This window comes from Coregonus clupeaformis, chromosome 21, assembly GCF_020615455.1.
Source record: "Coregonus clupeaformis isolate EN_2021a chromosome 21, ASM2061545v1, whole genome shotgun sequence".
Taxonomy (NCBI): domain Eukaryota; kingdom Metazoa; phylum Chordata; class Actinopteri; order Salmoniformes; family Salmonidae; genus Coregonus; species Coregonus clupeaformis.
Genome location: NC_059212.1, coordinates 19,612,328 through 19,636,565, shown reverse-complemented (window position 1 = coordinate 19,636,565; position 24,238 = coordinate 19,612,328). Strand labels below are relative to the sequence as shown.

Genomic DNA, 24,238 nt, shown 5'->3' with positions numbered 1-24,238 from the left:
TTTTATTCTGATAAAGAAACAAACATCCATAAAGGAAATGTTGTGTTGCCTTTGTGGACCAACTCCTCTCTTCCGCATGGATACAGTAGACAGGGCCGCAAATAAGAATAACAATCGTCTAGTTAGATAACGATACAATATTGTGCGATGTACAGTATAACCTATGGGCCTTGCAAACTAAACAATGACACAGGTCAAACGTATTCTATAAGGTTTTCACACACTGTTGCTGGTATTTTGGCCCATTCCTCCATGCAGATCTCCTCTAGAGCAGTGATGTTTTGGGGCTGTCGCTGGGAAACACGGACTTTCAACTCCCTCCAAAGATTTTCTATGGGGTTGAGATCTGGAGACTGGCTAGGCCACTCCAGGACCTTGATATGCTTCTTACGAAGCCACTCCTTCGTTGCCCGGGCGGTGTGTTTGGGATCATTGTCATGCTGAAAGACCCAGCCACGTTTCATCTTCAATGCCCTTGCTGATGGAAGGAGGTTTTCACTCAAAATCTCACGATACATGGCCCCATTCATTCTTTCCTTTACACAGATCAGTCGTCCTGGTCCCTTTGCAGAAAAACAGCCCCAAAGCATGATGTTTCCACCCCCATGCTTCACAGTAGGTATGGTGTTCTTTGGATGCAACTCAGCATTCTTTGTCCTCCAAACACGACGAGTTGAGTTTTTACCAAAAAGTTCTATTTTGGTTTCATCTGACCATATGACATTCTCCCAATCCTCTTCTGGATCATCCAAATGCACTCTAGCAAACTTCAGACGGGCCTGGACATGTACTGGCTTAAGCAGGGGGACACGTCTGGCACTGCAGGATTTGAGTCCCTGGCGGCGTAGTGTGTTACTGATGGTAGGCTTTGTTACTTTGGTCCCAGCTCTCTGCAGGTCATTCACTAGGTCCCCCCGTGTGGTTCTGGGATTTTTGCTCACCGTTCTTGTGATCATTTTGACCCCACGGGGTGAGATCTTGCCTGGAGCCCCAGATCGAGGGAGATTATCAGTGGTCTTGTATGTCTTCCATTTCCTAATAATTGCTCCCACAGTTGATTTCTTCAAACCAAGCTGCTTACCTATTGCAGATTCAGTCTTCCCAGCCTGGTGCAGGTCTACAATTTTGTTTCTGGTGTCCTTTGACAGCTCTTTGGTCTTGGCCATAGTGGAGTTTGGAGTGTGACTGTTTGAGGTTGTGGACAGGTGTCTTTTATACTGATAACAAGTTCAAACAGGTGCCATTAATACAGGTAACGAGTGGAGGACAGAGGAGCCTCTTAAAGAAGTTGTTACAGGTCTGTGAGAGCCAGAAATCTTGCTTCTTTGTAGGTGACCAAATACTTATTTTCCACCATAATTTGCAAATAAATTCATTAAAAATCCTACAATGTGATTTTCTGGATTTTTGTTTCTCAATTTGTCTGTCATAGTTGACGTGTACCTATGATGAAAATTACAGGCCTCTCTCATCTTTTTAAGTGGGATAACTTGCACAATTGGTGGCTGACTAAATACTTTTTTCCCCCACTGTATCAGCTAAATTGCTACCTAATAAAAGGTTAAGAGAGAATAGAGATTGATCAGGTCTCAGAGCTCCCTATAGAAAAATGAGGTGCCTTTTACACCACACGGACTTAGACCATAACTTCTACTACTGTCGTGAACTAAAACTTCTCAACATCTAAGTTGATTCCCTTATCAACAACAGGGGACTCTGTCCAATCAATGTCCTTTAGTGTCTACAATTTGTTGTACCATAGACTCTATCAGTCTGCACACCAGCTTGATAACCCTCCCAAACCTAGAAGTGGGGTGATTGCCTTCATGGGGGCTCTGCCTAGATTGTTCTGGGGCAGGCAGGCATCTAGGGGCGGGGATAAGGGAGGGGGATGAAGGGGCACCAGCACCATTAGCACCAGCCACAGGAAACTCATCTGAGTGAATGTTCATCTGTGGATTACTTGGGTTGAGGCTGACAGTGTATTCATCAGCGTCTTCAGCCGAAGGCTGTTCTTAGACCCAGGAAGTAGTGCGATTCTCAGCACATCCATCTAGCCAGGAGAGAGCATGGAAGGCTCAGCTGCTGCACTGTTGAACTCCAATCCAGAAGCTTCAGTCTCAGGAACATCTGTCACGTCACTTGCCATACTATTGTCGCTCTGGAAGCTGGGGTCAGACACATCCTGTGTCTCTTCCAAGGGGAGGAAGTTGACTTGGAGCAGAAGGTTTCTGCGCACCACCCTCTCATTTCCGGCACGACCCTGGATCTTGTAGATGTGGAGTGCAGGCTTTGAAGCCATGATAGTGTAAACGTCTGGTTCCCACTTGTCGGCAAGCTTGCATTTTGCTCTGCATCCCTTGTTAGCCACAATAACTTGGTCACCAGTGGAGAGAGGCTGGCCCTCAACTTTCTTGTTGTACTGGTCAGACTGGTGTTTCTGTTCCACTGCAGACTTCTTCTGAGCTTGGCGCATGGCAGACTGGAGGTCACTTACCAGGGACTTCACATAGACTTCGTAGCCACAGACAGTCTCGTCCTGGAAGACGTTATTGAACATTAGGTCAACAGGCAACCTGGGTATTCTACCAAACATCAAGTAGAAGGGTGCGAAGCCAGTGGTATCATAAACAGTATAGTTGTACACAAAGGTCTTGTTCTGGATCATCTGGGGCCACTTCTGCTTTGACTTTGGGGTCAAGGATCTCAACATGTTGCCTAGTGTCCTGTTGAACCTCTCCATGCCACCGTTCCCCATAGGATGATAGGGGGAGGTCCGAGACATCTCGACAATTCGGCAATGAGTTCACTTTGGAGATTCACTCCCTGGTCTGAGTGGAGGTGGGTAGGAAATCCGTACACACAGAAGAAGTTGTCCCAAAGCTTCTTTGCCACTATCTTTGCTGGAATGCATGTGCCAGCTTGGTGAAGTGATCAGTAATCACTAGGACATCCACAGACTTGTTCTTGTTGTCTTCAGCAGACCAGAAGTCGATGTATACAAGTTCCAGTGGGGCAGTGGTCTTGATGCTCTTCAGTGGGGGTCATGCTGCAGGCTCTGGTGTCTTGCTGAGGACACACATTTGACAGGTCTTGACATAGTTGAGTACATCTTTCTCCATGTCGTGCCAGAAGAACCTCTGACGGGCGAGGGAGAGGGTGCGTGGCTGACCCTGGTGGCCAGCCAAGTCATGAACACCAGACAAAGCCTCCTTCCTCAGAGTCTCAGGCAGGACGTATTGGAATCTCTTGCTCTTGGTCAGCAGATCTTTGGAAACTCTGTACAATATATCATTCAGCAGTGTGAACTTCTCCCATTGCTTGAGAATCTTCAGAGCGAGCTAGTTCTCATTGTAACGCTCACGTTTGGATGTCTGCACTTCCTCTCAACATAGTGTATCACTCTGGAGATGGCGGCATCATGTTGTTGGTGGGACTTGAGCTCTTCTACGGACAAGGAGGGGAATGTCTCTTGGCCAGCTGGTGCTAATATGCTCATGTGGCCCACAAACGAAGCAGCTCTCTGACGAGACGCAGACTCCCAGTCTCCATGAGAGGAGAGTAAGGCTGACACATCATCCTCAGACAAGGACACATCCGCAGACACACACAGGGAGGAGTTATCTAGGACTTGCGTCTGACACGTCAGGCGTAATGCATCCTGCACACATCAATCTTCCACATCACACACTTTCCTAAGCAGCTCCAAATATGGCTCAGACAAGAGTCAATGACTCAGTGGCTTCACGAACGGGTCCCTGCTCAGAGTGTTGGCCACAACATTCAGTTTCCCTGGAACGTGCTTGATCTAGAAGCAGTATGGTGCAAGCTTGGAGACCCAGCGCTGCTCACATGCATCAAGCTTGGGCTTGGTCATGATGTATATGAGAGGGTTGTTATCAGTCCACACTGTGAACTTGTGACCTTTGAGCCAATGACTAAACCTGTCACACACAGACCACTTGAGGGCCAGGAACTCCAGTCTGTGTGCAGGGTAGTTAGCTTGACTGCAGCTGAGGGACTTGCTTGCGAACGCAATCGGTCTGCTCTTCGCTATCTCACAGTTGGGAGAGAAGAGCACTCCGTCCATCCAGGGAAGTGTCGGTGGACAGGATGAAAGGCTTGTCGAAGTCTGGATTGGCCAACACCACACAATTGATCAGTGCTTTCTTCAGCTCCTCAAACGCAGTGTCGCAGCTCTGCCTCCAGTCCTGAGGGGTCAGCCCACAGAAGGTTTTTATTTTATTTTATTTCACCTTTATTTAACCAGGTAAGCCAGTTGAGAACAGGTTCTCATTTACAACTGCGACCTGGCCAAGATAAAGCAAAGTAGTGCAATAAAAACAACACAGAGTTACATATGGGGTAAAAAACATAAAGTCAGAAATACAACAGAAAATATATATACAGTGTGTGCAAATGTAGCAAGTTATGGAGGTAAGGCAATAAATAGGCTATAGTGCAGAATAATTACAATAGTATTAACACTGGAATGCTAGATGTGCAAGAGATTATGTGCAAATAGAGATACTGGGTTCCAGCTCTCTTATGACCTCCGGCAACATTTCCTTTCTGTTTGCCTTCATATTTCTGTCCCGCAGTCAGGGTGAAGAGGAGGCTTTGCGATGGAGGAACATCCAGGGATGAAGTGCTGGTAGAACAGGACCATCCCTAGGAAGGATCTTACTCTCTTCTGTGATGGTGTGTGGGTGTCGTCTTTCATCAGATCTTCCTTCTTAAAGCCTGAGATTACCTTGATCTTCTCCTGGTCAACAGAGACACCAGTGCTGTCGATGATATAGCCCAGAAACCTCACAGACTTGCGCAAAAAGACACTTCTTCTGTGATAGATCAGGTTGTTAGCTCTCAATCGACTGAACCCGACTTCAAGGTATCTCAAAGACTCTTCCTCGGAAGGAGAAAAGATGAGCACATCATCCAGGTAGCATCATCCTCATGAAGGACGCGGGACTGTTGCACAAGGCTTGTGGAAGCCTATTGTATTTGTACAAGCCCAGGGCTAATGTAGAGGCTGTGTATTTTCGGGCAGACTCATGGAGAGGGACATTGTAGAACCATGATGTGAGGTCCATGGTGCTGAAATAGGCGTTTCCACCAAGGTCAGTCAGGCAGTTGGCTTGATGTGGCAGCGGGAGAGCGTCCTTGATGGTCCTCGCGTTGAGCCAGCGGAAGTCAGTGCACATCCTCAGGTCCCAGATCTTTTTCCAGACCATGACCAGTGGCAAGGCGTATTCACTGACTGACTTGGTGATGAGTTGTTTCTCCCCCATTTCGCTCAACACTTCTTTCAACTTGTGATAGTGTGCAAGAGGGATGCGGCGATAGGGAAGCCGGAAGGGGCGGTCATCAGAGATGTGGATGTGGTGCACAAAGTCCTTCGCCTCTCCACAGTCCAGCTTGTCTTTTGAGAATACATCTTGGTACTTCCCTTGGATCTCGGCCAGCTTAGCTTTCCATTCAGCAGATATTTCATATGCCTCGATATCCACTTCGCTCAAACCACAGTCCTTCAGCAGCTGTGTGGGATCAGCCGACTCTTGTGAAGAAGTGGCAGGACTTGGGGTGTCACACTGATGTTGCAGCCCCTGAGTGAGGGGCAGGTCCTCCACTTTTAGGCAAGGAGAGACATCCTCTAGCTTGGCATTGCGGCGCAGTGTGACCGGGTCCACTGATGCATTCAGGACTTTCATTGGGACCCAGCGATCTCCCCACATGGGTGTTATGACTCTCCCTACCAGAATGTTCTTTGGGGCTGAGTGGGCGGAGGTGGGCTCAAAAATGACAGTGCTCCCAGGTGACACACGAGCACCACTTGCCAACTTCCCCCATACGAGGTACTCCTGCTGTGGAAGGAGAGTAACAGCTTGCCTAAGCCTTACCATACCAATCTTGCTTGTTGACTCGGGGCCTGCCCTGCCTGAGACACCGCTGAGGAGCTTGAGGAACTGCTCACCCTCGGGGTCAATGTAACTGGAGGAGATGGCTTCCCAGTACTTCTTGTTGGACTTCATCTTCTGAAGAACAGACTTGATCACGTTTGTTCCGATGATAAACTCATCTCGTTGGCCAGGGATAACCAGGGTGGGCACAGTGAACTTTGATTCGTAAACTTTGACTTTCAGGTCATACAGTATATACACTGCTCAAAAAAATAAAGGGAACACTTAAACAACACAATGTAACTCCAAGTCAATCACACTTCTGTGAAATCAAACTGTCCACTTAGGAAGCAACACTGATTGACAATACATTTCACATGCTGTTGTGCAAATGGATAGACAACAGGTGGAAATTATGGGCAACTAGCAAGACACCCCAAATAAAGGACTGGTTTTGGACAGTTCCTATGCTTCCTGGCTGATGTTTTGGTCACTTTTGAATGCTGGCGGTGCTTTCACTCTAGTGGTAGCATGAGACAGAGTCTACAACCCACACAAGTGGCTCAGGTAGTGCAGCTCATCCAGGATGGCACATCAATGCGAGCTGTGGCAAGAAGGTTTGCTGTGTCTGTCAGCGTAGTGTCCAGAGCATGGAGGCGCTACCAGGAGACAGGCCAGTACATCAGAAGACGTGGAGGAGGCCGTAGGAGGGCAACAACCCAGCAGCAGGACTGCTACCTCTGCCTTTATGCAAGGAGGAGCAGGAGGAGCACTGCTAGAGCCCTGCAAAATGACCTCCAGCAGGCCACAAATGTGCATGTGTCTGCTCAAACGGTCAGAAACAGACTCCATGAGGGTGGTATGAGGGCCCGACGTCCACAGGTGGGTTTGTGCTTACAGCCCAACACTGTGCAGGACGTTTGGCATTTGCCAGAGAACACCAAGATTGGCAAATTCGCCACTGGCGCCCTGTGCTCTTCACAGATGAAAGCAGGTTCACACTGAGCACATGTGACAGACGTGACAGAGTCTGGAGACGCCGTGGAGAACGTTCTGCTGCCTGCAACATCCTCCAACATGACCGGTTTGGCGGTGGGTCAGTCATGGTGTGGGGTGGCTTTTCTTTGGGGGGCCGCACAGCCCTCCATGTGATCGCCAGAGGTAGCCTGACTGCCATTAGATACCGAGATGAGATCCTCAGACCCCTTGTGAGACCATATGCTGGTGCGGTTGGCCCTGGGTTCCTCCTAATGCAAGACAATGCTAGACCTCATGTGGCTGGAGTGTGTCAGCAGTTCCTGCAAGAGGAAGGCATTGATGCTATGGACTGGCCCGCCCGTTCCCCAGACCTGAATCCAATTGAGCACATCTGGGACATCATGTCTCGCTCCATCCACCAACGCCACGTTGCACCACAGACTGTCCAGGAGTTGGCGAATGCTTTAGTCCAGGTCTGGGAGGAGATCCCTCAGGAGACCATCCGCCACCTCATCAGGAGCATGCCCAGGCGTTGTAGGGAGGTCATACAGGCACGTGGAGGCCACACACACTACTGAGCCTCATTTTGACTTGTTTTAAGGACATTACATCAAAGTTGGATCAGCCTGTAGTGTGGTTTTCCACTTTAATTTTGAGGGTGACTCCAAATCCAGACCTCCATGGGTTGATACATTTGATTTCCATTGATAATGTTTGTGTGATTTTGTTGTCAGCACATTCAACTATGTAAAGAAAAAAGTATTTAATAAGATTATTTCATTCATTCAGATCTAGGATGTGTTATTTTAGTGTTCTCTTTATTTTTTTGAGCAGTGTACATTTGGGCTTCGTAATCAGACCACCACAACCAACGAGAACCACATTGCTGGGGGCTAGCTGAGAACAGGGAAGAACACCAGCAGCTTTCAGTCTCGACTCTCCCCCTTCACTGATTGTGCATGACATAGAGCCTGAGTCCAAGATTCCATTCAACATTAACTGACCACTAACTAGTACTGGGGTATAAAACAGCTCACTAGCCCCTTCTAGTCTCTGAGATCCAACAAAAATGGCTTTCTGGTCATCTGACAGCAGCCTACAGCTATTTACGTAGATGGACTGCAGGTTTGGCTCACCTGTGAGGGTCACTTTATCTTTGCCCATGCACTGCATTGGCTGGCTAGTTCAAAAACGGGTTGATGTCGGAGGGGAGCGCTGACGTCACGGGAGGCTGAGACACTTTTGGGCAGTCTCTCTTGAAATGGCCAGGGCTGAGACAGTGGTGACAGAGCCTTTGTTGCCTGCAGTATGCATATGTTGTGTGCTCAGTGGTGCCACAGACTTTGCATGGGGGACTTGGCTGGACTTGACGTGAGCGTGGTGGTGGTTCAGGCTGGGCTTGGTGTGACAAAGAAGTAGTGCACAGTGAGAGGACTCTGTCCAACATGCCAACCATATGGCGAAGGCCTGGTTCCTCTGTGGTGAGACTGGTTGGAGGGGCCGGTGGTGGAGCTGGAGTATTGAAGGAGCACTGAGACTGGCTGAATACCTCAGAGGACTTACGTGGCTCACTGTGATGGAGAAGGGGCTGACTGCTGCTGGGCTCTGACTGCATGCTGGGCTCTGACTGCATGCTGGGCTCTGACTGCTGCTGGGCTCTGACTGCATGCTGACAGCGGCACTGCAGATTAAGCTTGAGCTTTGCCTCTCCTCAGATCCCTCTGATGGCCATCCAACCGTCCCTGGACCTCTGATGCGGTCCACTCCTCTGCAGGCTTAAACTGGAAATACAGGGCGAGCTTGGGGTCTGGACTGTGGGAGATGAACATAATAACAAGGTCAGCACTGGAGTCATCAACATTCTTACCCTGCCTGTGCAGACACTCATCAGCAACATCAATGGCCTTCTTCAGACGTATCCAGTAATCCATCGCACTCTCACCAGCTTTCGGTTTGGTGCTGTAAAAGTCTGCCATGGGCATACTGGAGGATGTCAGTTCACTGAAATGTCTCTTCATGATGTCAAAAAGAGCAGTTGGTTTCTTGTCAGACATCAACTCAGGGTTACTGTGTAGTGACACCTTCACCACATCTCGTGCTTTACCAGTGAGTCTACTCTGTATGACAAACATCTCACCTTCAGCGCAATTCACTCTGCGCCGGTAGCCAGTCATCATCTCTTCCCACTCATGGATTGAGAACTGATCTGTGTGGTCACCTCTGAAGAACGGTGGTGGTTTTATGTCTGATTGGACATAAACATTCAGCTTTGATACATCAGTACACTGTGACTGGTGGCTGGGACTGATTATCACTAGGCTGGTGCATGGTGTGGATACTGGCAGTGATAGACTCACCAATCTGTTTGGCTAGGACAGAAATCATACCGCTGAGCGCCTCTGTAGTAATGACCTCGTTAGCAGGGTGAGGGGCTGTGTGTGTATATGGAGTGGAACTAGCAGCTGGACCAACTGGGGAGTGTAACACTGACTGGTTAACTGTGTCACGATGATCCACCTCATATGGGGCTACAAGTCTACCCCTCCCAAACCCAGATGTGACAACTGGACGACCTCTCCCATACCCAACTGACAAGTTCTGACTATCGGGGCTCGGCTCATAAGTGTCACTGGAGCATTACACGATGGAAACAATGCCTATTCATATGCAGAAATAATAATAATTAAGGAGAGAAAAAGTTGGGGCTATCAATAGACTAAATGGAATAAAGCAAAATACCCAAAACTGTTTGTAGATCAGAAATTAAAAACTCAGTATGCACATTCACATGCAAAAACATTCATTAATGAAACTGAAATAGACATGACAACTTGAGAAAAACAAATATCTGCAATGATAGAATATCAGACACTGTAAATCAATAACTTTTTTTTAAAAAATTATGCGGTAGTTAACACCAAACAAAGTACTGAATGTCTCTGTCTCGCGCCAAATGCCCTGTACCTCTGGTGCATAGACTTGCACACACAGCGGAGTGCAGACGGCCCAGTAGCAGAGAAAGGAAGGGAGTCCAATGGTGATGGAGCAACCCGGCGATCACGCGAGCAATGATCTTGTAGCTCCGCAAGTGTGACCGGTGTAGATTTCCTCTGCGTTGTGTTTTGATCGGCTTACATATGACCAAATGATCAGGGTTTGTGTTGATCTTTTATTCTGATAGACACAAACAACATCCATAAATTAAATGTTGTGCTGCCCTTATGGACTAACTCCTCTCTTCCACATGGATACAGTTACTTGAGTAAAAGTAAAGATACCTAATAGAAAATGACTCAAGTAAAAGTGAGTCACCCAGTAAAATTCTACTTATTTTTAGCTGATAGGAGTGGAACCCGGCGTGGTCGTCTGCTGCAATAGCCCATCCATGACAAGGATCGATGAGTTGTGCGTTCCGAGAAGTCGTTCTGCACACCACTGTTGTACTGCGCCATTATTTGTCTGTTTGTGGCCCGCCTGTTAACTTGCACGATTCTTGCCATTCTCCTTCGACCTCTCATCAATGAGCTGTTTTCACCCACAGGACTGCCGCTGACTGGATGTTTTTGGTTTGTCGCACCATTCTCAAAGTCGCTAAGGTCACTCATTTTGCCTATTCTAACGTTCAAACGAACAGTAACTGAATGCCTCGATGCCGGTCTGCCTGCTTTATATAGCAAGCCAAGGCCACGTGACTCTGTCTGTAGGAGCAATGCATTTTCGTGAACGGGGTGGTTTACCTAATAAACTGGCCAGTTTATATCAAATATAGGATTTAAAAGATTTTGTACGTTTCTACGTGGAATATTTTACGGAATCTCAACATATACATAGTTCTGATGATTATGTTGAAATTACATTGATGTAACAACCTGTTAGTCCGGTTAGGTCAATGTATTGACAGTTGTTGAAACAACGTTGATTAAACCAGTGTGTGACCAATGGGGAAGTTCTTTCTCAAACTCTCAGTTCCTTCTACAATCACAACAAAGACACAGCAACAATTGTTTGCCAAAGATTAGTTAGCTTTCAAATGTGGACCACAATTTCATGTCAGGTGAGACATTTTAATTTTATCTCATGTAAAAAGCCCGAATTTATAGAAATTTTTTGAGTAGAAGTGGGATAACAAATTAAAATAACAAAACAATATATATAATCCAGGTATGTTGGCTGTGCTTGTTGTATACCAAGCAATTATACTATATCAAATAAACATAACTACCATTTAAAGTTTTACATTTCTTGTCTCATGAATAAATACTTGTTATTGATGATATCTGAAAGAAAAAAGTCATGGATGAGAATATCAGTTTTCTTATCCAGCTTTTTGTTTATGTGTTGCCATGGTGTTTCTTTCAGACCGGATTTCACCTGAATTTTTTTACCTTGATCTCGACAAGTGGGAATCCATGAGTATGCTTACGCTGCCTACGACAGCTCCCTGTCCTTATCACTTAGTGGAAGCTTCACTTCCTTAAGCAGCATAGACACTGCAGCATCTGGGACTTCACATGACTCCTTCTGTCTGGCAGACCAGATCTTTGGCCAGGTCCTTGATAAGGCAGCTATTCAAATTATTCTAGAGGAGCTAAGCCTGGCCAACACAGAAAACATCTGGGGTCCCACCCCCCATCTCCACCAGAGAGCTGCCAGTGAGCTCTGTGGCCCCTCAGGATGGCATGCTTCTGCCTGAGGCCCCAGTGCAGCAGCCTATAGTGATAAGGTGCTGACCACTGGTGGAAACATACACTCCTTCGAAGCAGCCTTGTAGCATGGGAGATCAAGGTAGCAGAGAAATAACTGTCCTCCACCAGACTCTCCACTGCTACAGGTGGGAGGAAGAATAAGAAGAACTGGCTGCTTCCAGGGACTTACTATCGCTCGGTTGTACTTTTACTCCGTATTTCATTTCTCTAATATTGTAGCATCACATCCTGTCAACACAGACTATTGAAATGACAAAGTTGTGAATAACAGTTTTTTCCTTCTTTGTCTTTCTCAGGCTCATTGAGTTGCTACGGCAGAGGATAAACTACTGCAAGCACAAGAGGAATCATTTCCATTTAGGAACAGAAAAATGTTGAGTAAACTTCTGTAATTTCTTTGCAGAAGTGTTTGTTTTTCATTGAAACTATAAGTAATGTCTGATAACAGTAAGAACATAATCAAGAAAATAAAAAAACTGACAAAAGAAAATTCAATACAAAAACTTTATTGAATATACTTAGAAATTATTCAAAGACCAGGCATAAAGTAAAAGTTCTATTTAAAATAGCATAAAAAGCACAAAACTACACTCCCATGTGTAATACAATCTTCAAATCTATTTATTCTGCCAACAGACAGTAAGTGATACAGCATGTCAATCTGTCATACAGTTGAAAATAAGCACTTTATAAAAAATATATATATAGATCGTAACAATGAACTTGGGGTTTCCCAAAAAGGCCTTGTGGTTGGTACATTTTCCCCACAATCCAAAAAGGCAAACCCCACTTGTAAGAGTGATAGACAAGTGAATCCAGTAGTCTAGAACTTTCCATGGATGTGTACAGGTGAGAGTGAGTGCAGACAGAAGAGACAAAAAAAGCTTGCGTCATTACTGATATTACTGACTACTTGCAGAGATCTGCTTTCTTTTGACAGATCTTCCGAAAGTGGCCATGTTGGACCTTGTACGATGAGGCATATCAACTCTTGTATATCCTAAAGGTTATTCTAATGTAAAACCGCTGAGGTGAAGAGTCAAAAACAGCATCCATACAATATTTGTTCCCTCTAAATAACCAAGTAATGTTGTCTTCAGTGAGGCAACCAGTTACGCCTCAGAAGGCCTTGAAAGCCCACAGTGTTTTTCCTGGAGTTGGATGCAGTTACCCCTGGACACTGATTTAAGGTCAGATTTGTACTCCCTCCGCCTAATGGATCCATTTTGGATTTGGGGATGATAAACTGATCCTAGATCTGTGCCTGACGGCAACATCCCTCTCATGACCACCAGATGGTGTGCTACATCCTTCTACTCAGTTTCCATTACAGAGCAGCTTGTCCACAACCTGGACTTCATTAGAAAGAGTACATTTGTGCAACAACAATATTACAAACACTGATAGTTAACAGACTCTGTCAAATGTCAAAGATGCATATACAATCCGGCCCCATGTCTGCAATGAAATGAAAGGACCGTACAGAAAAGTTGCTTTTTAACTTTTGGGACAGTGACAGGAAGGGGGACATTGGGATTTGGTTAAAAAAAGCACAGTCAGGGTTCGAGGGAGAGGCTTTTGTAGGGGAGGAATTAGGTTGGAGGTCCAGGGGAAGGGGGCTACTCTTGGGCCTCTTTGCCCGTCAACTTGTAGATCTCGGTGGGTCCATCCACGTGGGTGATGGTAGTGGTCAGCTGGATGTCCTCTCCACTGGCTCCTGCATCTCCTGAACAGAGCACAGTGACCAACACACAAATCAGTATACAGACAGCAGTACATCTGGGTCATCTGCATTGTGCTCATTAGGCACCAGTGTTTTTGTCTTCTGTTGAAAAAATATATATATATTTTTTTTATGTCTATGCTGAGAGCCCTAATGGTTCTGAGCATACCTGTGCTGTTGTGGTTTCCATTTCAGTCACATTGTATAAAACTGACTTATTTTGTTCCCTGATGCAGGCTTTAACACCGCAATGTGTTTTAAAAAAAGACACAGCTTTCATTAAACCTTTTCCTCCTCAATTTGCTCTTTATGTCATGCCATCTGGTTAGACACTATCATTTATTACTTTGTCTTTTGAAACAGTGACCTGATTAAATAAAGAGAGCGAGAAAGACAAGGCAAGAAACCACTCCAGAAAGAGGGAGACAAAAACCATGCCAGGCTAATGCATTTCAGGGAACCCTTCCAGAACTTAAACATGTCTTCTCTCTCCCGGCCTGAGTGACATCAGTGGTACTAGCTAGTTAGTTGGATGGTTTTCATGTTGATATGACAGTAATATTGTAAAATGTCCGCTTTTAACAACCATGAGAATTGGTTAAAAAGAAAAAGGTTATGCACCCTCCGCTGCAACTTGCCCATGCCCCCCCCGCTTCTCCTTCACACAAATCCAGACAGCTGATGTTCTGAAAGAGCTGCAAAATCGGGACCCCTACAAATCATCTGGGCTAGACAATCTGGACCCTTTCTTTCTAAAACTAGCCGCCGAAATTGTCGCAACCCCTATTACTAGCCTGTTCAACCTCTCTTTCGTAACGTCTGAGATCCCCAGAGATTGGAAAGCTGCCGCGGTCATCCCCCTCTTCAAAGGGGGTGACACTCTAGATCCAAACTGTTACAGACCCATATCCATCCTGCCCTGCCCTTCAAAAGTTTTTGAAAGCCAAGTCAACAAACAGATCACCGACCATTTCGAATCCCACCGTACCTTCTCCGCTATGCAATCCGGTTTCCGAGCTGGTCATGGGTGCACTTCAGCCACGCTCAAGGTCCTAAACGATATTATAACCGCGATCGATAATAGACAGTACTGTGCAGCCGTTTTCATTGACCTGGCCAAGGCTTTCGACTCTGTCAACCACCGCATTCTTATTGGCAGACTAAATAGCCTTGGTTTCTCAAATGACTGCCTCGCCTGGTTCACCAACTACTTCTCAGATAGAGTTCAATGTGTCAAATCGGAGGGCCTGTTGTCTGGACCTATGGCGGTCTCTATGGGGGTGCCACAGGGTTCAATTCTTGGGCCGACTCTTTTCTCTGTGTATATCAATGACGTCGCTCTTGCTGCTGGTGACTCTCAGATCCACCTCTACGCAGACGACACCATTTTGTATACATCTGGCCCTTCATTGGACACTGTGTTAACAAACCTCCAAACGAGCTTCAATGCCATACAACACTCCTTCAGTAGCCTCCAACTGCTCTTAAACACTAGTAAAACTAAATGCATGCTCTTCAACCGAACGCTGCTTGCACCCGCCCACCCGACTAGAATCACTACTCACGACGGGTCTGACCTAGAGTATGTGGACAACTACAAATATCTAGGTGTCTGGTTAGACTGTAAACTCTCCTTCCAGACTCACATTAAGAATCTCCAATCCAAAGTTAAATCTAGAATCGGTTTCCTATTTCGCAACAAAGCCTCCTTCACTCATGCTGCCAAACATGCCCTCGTAAAACTGACTATCCTACCGATCCTTGACTTCGCGATGTCATTTACAAAATAGCCTCCAACACTCTACTCAGCAAATTGGATGTAGTCTATCACAGTGCCATCCGTTTTGTCTCCAAAGCCCCATATACTACCCACCACTGTGACCTGTACGCTCTTGTTGGCTGGTCCTCACTACATATTCGTCGCCAAACCCACTGGCTCCAGGCCATCTATAAATCACTGCTAGGCAAATCCCCGCCTTATCTTAGCTCATTGGTCACCATAGCAACACCCACCCGTAGTCTGCGCTCCAGCAGGTATATCTCACTGGTCATCCCCAAAGCCAACACCTCCTTTGGCCGCCATTCCTTCCAGTTCTCTGCTGCCAATGACTGGAACAAATTGCAAAAATCTCTGAAGCTGGAGACACTTATCTCCCTCACTAACTTTAAGCATCAGTTGTCAGAGCACCTTACCGATCACTGCACCTGTACACAGCCCATCTGAAATTAGCCCGCCCAACTACCTCATCCCTATATTGTTATTTATTTTGCTCATTTGTACCCCAGTATCTCTATTTGCACATAATCTCTTGCACATCTATCATTCCAGTGTTAATACTAATTGTAATTATTTTGCACTATAGCCTATTTATTGCCTTACCTCCATAACTTGCTACATTTGCACACACTGTATATATATTTATTTCTGTTGTATTTTTGACTTTGTTTTACCCCATATGTAACTCTGTGTTGTTGTTTTTATCGCACTGCTTTGCTTTATCTTGGCCAGATCGCAGTTGTAAATGAGAACCTGATCTCAACTGGTTTACCTGGTTAAATAAAGGTGAAATAAAAAATAAAAAATAAAATATTAGGCAATAACTAAGAGTAGGCAAAGTGATCGTGTCAGGCGAAAGTGAAACGTTTTACCATTGCAACATTTGATGTACAGTCACATTCACCGTGGTTGTCTGAAGCGTGCTATAGATTTCACAGCTGGCGATGCCTCATCGAGATTGTTGCAAATGATGGGGAATAACCAATGTCAATGAGCGTCATCACCATCTTTCCTTTGCGGTACCTCACGGTCGTGATTACCAGCTGAGAAACTTTTATGAGTTGATTTTACTCCTGGCTCAGATTGTCTGGGCAGTGTCTTAACATCATCCTATAAACAGGGGTAGGCAACCCTGCCGCAGGTACTGCAGGATTTTGTTCCATCAGGACACCTAACCAACTGAGCTAATTGATCAGTCCAACTGAGCTAATTGATCAGTCCAACTGAGCTAATTGATCAGTCCAACTGAGCTAATTGATCAGTCCAACTGAGCTAATTGATTAGTTCAGGCCTAAATTCAATTAATTAAATAAAAAACATTCTGTGCCTGCAGCACTCCAGGACCAGGGTTGCCTACCCCTGTCCTATAACCTACTCTGAGCTGGGAGTTTCTTTAGTTTTAAAAACAGGTTTTAAACAGGATTCCAAGGACCGTTTCTGAAATTCTTTGTGGATACGGGACCTGGTGAAACACACGTCTGAAAAGAAACGTTATTCCCACAAAAGGAGACACTGTTGCGTGTCAATATTTGCTCACCACAGTGAAGTGTATTGGGACTCTTATGATGCACTTGAAATAACATTTGACTTCACTTTTGACCTACTGACAGTTGACCATTAGAGGCAGGTGTTAGCTGGACTCACCCCTGGACTGCTCGTCTCCGTAGCGTTTGTGTGAGGGAGCATACAGGAACATGATGGCAAACACGTAGAGGTTCCACATTCCGTAGATCCCTGTGAAGAAGGCACTGTTCACCTGCACCGTGTAGTCTCCCCAGTGCCAGTGGCCCTCGTTCACCTAGACACACACACAATATTGGTTGTATTCAGTAGGTACAAAATGTAAGAAAACACCACGAAACCATCTGAACTTGTCCAATAATAAACAGTTGTTTTCGTTTTCCGGTACAAAACATTTAGCTATGGAGTGACCTAATTAGCATGACCCTGCTTAAATACCTAACCCTCTCCAGAGGATTCTGACCCTGCTTAAATACCTAACCCTCTCCAGAGGATTCTGACCCTGCTTAAATACCTAACCCTCTCCAGAGGATTCTGACCCTGCTTAAATACCTAACCCTCTCCAGAGGATTCTGACCCTGCTTAAATACCTAACCCTCTCCAGAGGATTCTGACCCTGCTTAAATACCTAACCCTCTCCAGAGGATTCTGACCCTGCTTAAATACCTAACCCTCTCCAGAGGATTCTGACCCTGCTTAAATACCTAACTCTCTCCAGAGGATTCTGACCCTGCTTAAATACCTAACCCTCTCCAGAGGATTCTGACCCTGCTTAAATACCTAACCCTCTCCAGAGGATTCTGACCCTGCTTAAATACCTAACCCTCTCCAGAGGATTCTGACCCTGCTTAAATACCTAACCCTCTCCAGAGGATTCTGACCCTGCTTAAATACCTAACCCTCTCCAGAGGATTCTGACCCTGCTTAAATACCTAACCCTCTCCAGAGGATTCTGACCCTGCTTAAATACCTAACCCTCTCCAGAGGATTCTGACCCCTGCTTAAATACCTAACCCTCTCCAGAGGATTCTGACCCTGCTTAAATACCTAACCCTCTCCAGAGGATTCTGACCCTGCTTAAATACCTAACCCTCTCCAGAGGATTCTGACCCTGCTTAAATACCTAACCCTCTCCAGAGGATTCTGACCCTGCTTAAATACCTAACCCTCTCCAGAGGATTCTGACCCTGCTTAAATACCTAACCCTCTCCAGAGGATTCTGACCCTGCTTAAATACCTAACCCTCTCCAGAGGATTCTGACCCTGCTTAAATACCTAACCCTCTCCAGAGGATTCTGACCCTGCTTAAATACCTAACCCTCTCCAGAGGATTCTGACCCTGCTTAAATACCTAACCCTCTCCAGAGGATTCTGACCCTGCTTAAATACCTAACCCTCTCCAGAGGATTCTGACCCTGCTTAAATACCTAACCCTCTCCAGAGGATTCTGACCCTGCTTAAATACCTAACCCTCTCCAGAGGATTCTGACCCTGCTTAAATACCTAACCCTCTCCAGAGGATTCTGACCCTGCTTAAATACCTAACCCTCTCCGGAGGATTCTGACCCTGCTTAAATACCTAACCCTCTCCAGAGGATTCTGACCCTGCTTAAATACCTAACCCTCTCCAGAGGATTCTGACCCTGCTTAAATACCTAACCCTCTCCAGAGGATTCTGACCCTGCTTAAATACCTAACCCTCTCCAGAGGATTCTGACCCTGCTTAAATACCTAACCCTCTCCAGAGGATTCTGGGAAACCCCTGGAGGCACACACAGAACTCACCTGACTGATGATGAAGAAGATGACAGTCATGGCAGCGCAGGTCAGAGTGACCAACATGAGGAACTTGAACCGGAAGATGAGCCCCTGAGAGAGGAAGATTAGAGTTACTACTATCCATGAAAAAAGAAAACACAAACACCAAATTCATTGAGAAGACACATTTAGGTCAGTGGAGGCTGCTGAGGAGAGGACCGCTCATAATTGCTGGAACGGAGCGAATTAAATGGCATCAAACGTATGGAAACCATGTGTTTGATACCATTCCACTTACTACACTCCAGTCATTACCACAAGCCCGTCCTCCCCAATTAAGCTGCCACCAACCTCCTGTGATTTAGGTACATACGGTACACACATTTAGACAGGGACTTACAGTGCCCTCAGGAAGCATTCATGCCCCTTGACTTATTCCATATTTTCTTGTTACAGCCGGAATTCGAAATGGATTAAATTGTTTCTCTCACCCATCTACACACAATAACCCATAATGACAAAGTGAAAACATGTTTTTAGAAATGTTTGCAACTTTATTGAAAATGAAATATATACACATCTCATTTACATAAGTATTCACACGAGTCAATACTTTGAAGAAGCACCTTTTGCGGTGATTACAGTTTTGAGTCGTCTTGGGTATGTCTGTCTATCGGCTTTGCACATTTTCTCCCATTCTTCCTTGCAGATTTTCTCAAGCTCTGTTAAGTTAGATGAGAGCGGCGGTGAACAGCAATCTTCAAGTCTTTCCACAGATTTTCAATGGGATTCAAGTCTGGGCTTTTGCTGCACCTCAAGGACTTTCACATTCTTGTTCTGAAGCCATTGCAGCATTGCTTTGGCTGTACGCTTGAGGTCATTGTCCTGTTAGAACGTAAATCTTCTCCCCAGTCTAAGGTCATTTGCACTCTGAAGCAGGTTCTCATTAAGGATTTGCCTGTATTTGGCTCCATTCATTGTTCCCTCTATCCTTACCAGTCTCCCAGTCCCTGCCGCCGAAAAGCCTCCCCATAGCATGATGCTGCCACCACCATGCTTCACGGTAGGGATGGTGTTAAACGGGTGATGAGCTGTGCCTGGTTTTCTCCAGACATAGCGCTTTGCATTCAGGACAAAAAGTTACATTTTTGTCTCATCAGACCACAGAATCGTTTGCCTTATGCTCTGAGTCTTTCGCGTGTCTTTTCGCAAACTCCAGGTGTGCTGTCATGTGCCTTTCTCTCAGGAGTGGCTTCCATCTGGCCACTCTCCTATAACGCCCAGATTGGTGAAGTGCTGTAGAGACTTGTCCTTCTGGCAGGTTCTCCCATCTCAGCCAAGGAACTCTGTAGTTCTGTCAGAGTGGTCATTGGGTTCTCGGTCACTTCCTTGACCAAGATCATTCTTGCCCGGTTGCTCAGTTTGGTCGGACGGCCAGCTCTAGGCAGAGTCTGGGTAGTTCCAAATGTTTTATATATTTCCTACTGATGGAGACCACTGTGCTCTTGGAAAAGTTCAACACTCTAGAAATTGTTTTCTACCCTTCCCCAGATATATGACTCATCACAATTCTGTCTCGGAGATCTACAGACAGTTCCTTGGACAACTGTGGGACCTTGTATAGACAGGTGTGTTTTTCTAAATCATGTCCAAACAATTCAATTGGCCACCAATCAAGTTGTAGTGAAGTCTCAAGGATGACCAAAGGTCATTGAATGCACCCGAGCACAATTTGGAGTGTCATAGCAAAGGGGTGTGAATACTTATGTAAATTAATATTTCTGTATTGCGTTTTCAATACATTTGCAAAAAAATCTAAAAACATGTTTTCACTTGGGTATTGTGTGTAGATGGTGAGAGAAAAAAAACAATTTAATCCATTTTGAATTCAGGCTGTAACAACAAAATGTGGAATAAGTCAAGGGGTATGAATACTTTATGAAAGCACTGCATGTACCTTTACACACACATTTATGTACACACACCTCATAGTGCAGCCGTCTGGCCTTGGACATGGCGGGCAGGGAGGACCTCTTCCCGCTGATGTTGCGGAACACTTGGAACACCATGAAGCACAGGAAGAGGAAGTAGAGACAGGCACAGATCCCCGCCACGATGATGAACGCCATCTTATCAACCTTAGTCAAGGAGCTAACGTGCATGGAGATGCTAATAAAACATAGCTTAATAAATCGTTACATTACTCAAACGGAGAGGTTAGACTCTTACTCTAACTGTTAGAGAGACAGGACTGACCATATTGGAAGGACTGCCCTTACTTTATATATAGACCCCCAGCTCTAGCTACAGTACAGTAGCAGTAAAAGTACATTTTCCAACAGACTGATAGAAACCCATGGCTGTTTTCAGACATTCCGCTTAATTCTAGGAACACTAAATAGCCACCACCTCGGCTAAAAGGTTCCAGGCTTGATAGAGATGGCCATCTTTTTACAGGGCTTTTTTTCTCCAACTGGATTGGAGTGCGAGCAAAAACAAGAGCGAAGGAGAGAGAGGGACTGCTAGAGAGGGAGAGCGCAACAGATGAAGCAAAAGACTCTTGCTGCTACTAAACTCAGCAAAAAAAGAAACGTCCCCTTTTCAGGACCCTGTCTTTCAAAGATAATTCGTAAACATCCAAATAACTTCACAGATCTTAAAATCGTAAAGGGTTTAAACACTGTTTCCCATGCTTGTTCAATGAACAATAACAATTATTGAACATGCACCTGTGGAACGGTCGTTAAGACACTAACAACTTACAGACGGTAGGCAATTAAGGTCACAGTTATGGAAACGTAGGACACTAAAGAGGCCTTTCTACTGACTCTGAAAAACACCAAAAGAAAGATGCCCAGGGTCCCTGCTCATCTGCGTGAACGTGCCTTAGGCATGCTGCAAGGAGGCATGAGGACTGCAGATATGGCAAGGGCAATAAATTGCAATGTCCATACTGTGAGACGCCTAAGACAGCGCTACAGAGAGACAGGACAGACAGCTGTACGTCCTCGTAGTGGCAGACCACGTGTAACAACACCTGCACAGGATTGGTACATCCGAACATCACACCTGCGGGACAGGTACAGGATGGCAACAACTGCCTGAGTTACACCAGGAACGCACAATCCCTCCATCGGTGCTCAGACTGTCCGCATTAGGCTGAAAGAGGCCGGACTGAGGGCTTGTAGGCCTGTTGTAAGGCAGGTCCTCACCAGACATCACCGGCAACAATGTCGCCTATGGGCACAAACACACCGTCATTGGACAAGACAGGACTGGCAAAAAGTGCTCTTCACTGACGAGTCGCGGTTTTGTCTCACCAGGGGTGATGGTCGGATTCGCGTTTATCGTTGAAGGAATGAGCGTTACACTGAGGCCTGTACTCTGGAGGGGGATCGATTTGGAGGTGGAGGGTCCGTCATGGTCTGGGGCGGTGTGTCACAGCATCATCGGACTGAGCTGGTTGTCATTGCAGGCAATCTCAATGCTGTGCGTTACAGGGAAGACATCCTCCTCCCTCATGTGGTACCCGTCCTGCAGGCTCCTCCTGACATGACCCTCCAGCATGACAATGCCACCAGCCATACTGCTCGTTCTGTGCGTGATTTCCTGCAAGACAGGAATGTCAATGTTCTGCCATGGCCAGTGAAGAGCCCAGATCTCAATCCCATTGAGCACGTCTGGGACCTGTTGGATCGGAGGGTGAGGGCTAGGGCCATTCCCCCCAGAAATGTCCAGGAACTTGCAGGTGCCTTGGTGGAAGAGTGGGGTAACATCTCACAGCAAGAACTGGCAAATCTGGTGCAGTCCATGAGGAGGAGATGCACTGCAGTACTTAATGCAGCTGGTGGCCACACCAGATACTGACTGTTACTTTTGATTTTGACCCCCCCTTTGTTCAGGGACACATTATTCCATTTCTGTTAGTCACATGTCTGTGGAACTTGTTCAGTTTATGTCTCAGTTGTTGAATCTTGTTATGTTCATACAAATATTGACACATGTTAAGTTTGCTGGATGTACTGTTGAATCTTGCATCACCTAGACCTGGCTGGGAGAGGGGAAATAAGGAGGAGAGATGGCCCAAGGCAGGAGTAGGCACTGCCAGCACCACTGAATTATTCCTCACTTCAGCACAGAACACAGTGATGAGAGTACCTTGGAGACTGCCTGTGACTGTGCAACTAACAGAGGAGACGTGCTCTGATTAATGTTAGTATGTCGATGTCAAATATTGACACAATCTGGCCCTGTTGCAATGAAATGGAAAAGAATGATAATATAAATTATAATTCCAGGATACACTGGGAACTTGTATGGGGATATACTGTGAAATTGCATGGACACATTCTTTTTCAGACAAGAGGCAATTCATCCCTAATTTAGTCTCCTTTGGTCCGTCAACTTTTAAGGCAAGAAGTCATCAACGTAGTCAAAGGATACAGCCAACTCAGTCCCCACGTCGGAAGCCCAAATACTGTAGAAAGGGTTCTTCAACTGGACTCCCCTGGTGGTAAAAAAAAAAGAAAACGTCAGAAATGATCCCTGCAAAACTGTGGTGGTAACCTTTATGTAGCTCTGAGCATTGTTTTGACAGTGTGGTGAAGTGTGTGTGTGTGTGTTTTTCAGCCTCACCTCTCACACATGTCGAAGATGAAGAGGCAGAAGGAACCGAAGACGATGGGTCCCACCTGCTTCCAGTAGATTGAGAAATGGTTCCTCTCCATCTGGTCCTGGGGGAGGAGGAATGATAAAGGTGGGACAGAACAGTAAGACGAGAGAAGTGGATAAAATAACCAGGGATACATTTATATATTTTAGTAATTTAGCAGACGCTATTATCCAGACCAAAACCAATAAGGGTTAAGTGCCTTGCTCAAGGGCACAGACAGATTTTTCACCTGGGTTCGAACCAGCAGCCTTTTGGGTACTTGACCAAACACGCTTATCCGCTAGAGTGCCTGCCGCCCTAATTAAATGGATACGTAGTCATAGTAAGTCAACGGATACTCAGTCGCACCAAGTCAATGGATACTAAAGGTAGATTTAAATAAAGTTCTGTCCAGACCCTCCCAGACCCAACTCATCAGAATGCCCCCACCCAATGACCCAACTGGCAAATGAGATCAGTCCGATGTGGTCCTGATGGCGTGCAAAAAAGGGGCAAGGTCCAGGGGGCAGGCCTCTTAAATATGTATATGAGCTTTGATCGGCCTGAAACGTCAAACCTAAGGCTACCTGAACCCGATGAGCCCTACAAAGACATGTTTTGAGCCAAGCCCGAAAAAGCCTAAATTGTTGTGCCGTTATCCAATACATACACTACATGACCAAAAGTATTTGAACATTTCATTCCAAAATCATGGACATTAATACGGAGTTGGTCCCCCCCTTTGCTACTATAACAGCCTCCACTGTTCTGGGAAGGCTTTCCACTAGATGTTGGAACATTGTTGCTGGGACTTAGTGAGGTCAGGCACTGATGTTGGGCGATTAGGCCTGGCGCGCAGTGGGCGTTCCATTTCATCCCAAAAGGTATTCGATGGGGTTGAGGTCAGGGCTTTCAAGTTCTTCCACACAGATCTCAACAAACCATTTCTGTATGGACCTCGCTTTGTGCACGGGGGTATTGTCATGCTGAAACAGGAAAGGGCCTTCCCCAAACTGTTGCCACAAAGTTGGAAGCACAGAATCGTCTAGAATGTCATTGTATGCTGTAGCGTTAAGATTTCCATTCACTGGAGCTAAGGGGCCTAGCCCGAACCATGAAAAACAGCCCAAGACCATTCTTACTCCTCCACCAAACTTTACAGTTGGCACTATGCATTCGGGCAGATAGCGTTCTCCTGGCATCCACCAAACCCAGATTAGTCCG

At 46.0% G+C, this 24,238-nt stretch overlaps 1 protein-coding gene across 1 annotated transcript in view; it reads right to left on the bottom strand.

Annotated features, from left to right (window-relative positions):
* Window positions 1-12,074: 12,074 nt before the first annotated feature.
* Window positions 12,075-24,238, bottom strand: part of LOC121535036 (protein wntless homolog) — a 28,435-nt gene continuing 16,271 nt past the window's right edge. Inside the window, exons 7-12 of the mRNA XM_041841716.2 lie at window positions 22,999-23,096; window positions 22,807-22,870; window positions 20,349-20,492; window positions 18,391-18,474; window positions 16,729-16,882; window positions 12,075-13,310 (exon numbers count right to left, since the gene is read on the bottom strand). Of these exons, the coding sequence (XP_041697650.1) occupies window positions 13,204-13,310; window positions 16,729-16,882; window positions 18,391-18,474; window positions 20,349-20,492; window positions 22,807-22,870; window positions 22,999-23,096 (651 nt within the window). The 3' untranslated portion in view covers window positions 12,075-13,203. The remainder of the gene's footprint in view (window positions 13,311-16,728; window positions 16,883-18,390; window positions 18,475-20,348; window positions 20,493-22,806; window positions 22,871-22,998; window positions 23,097-24,238) is intronic.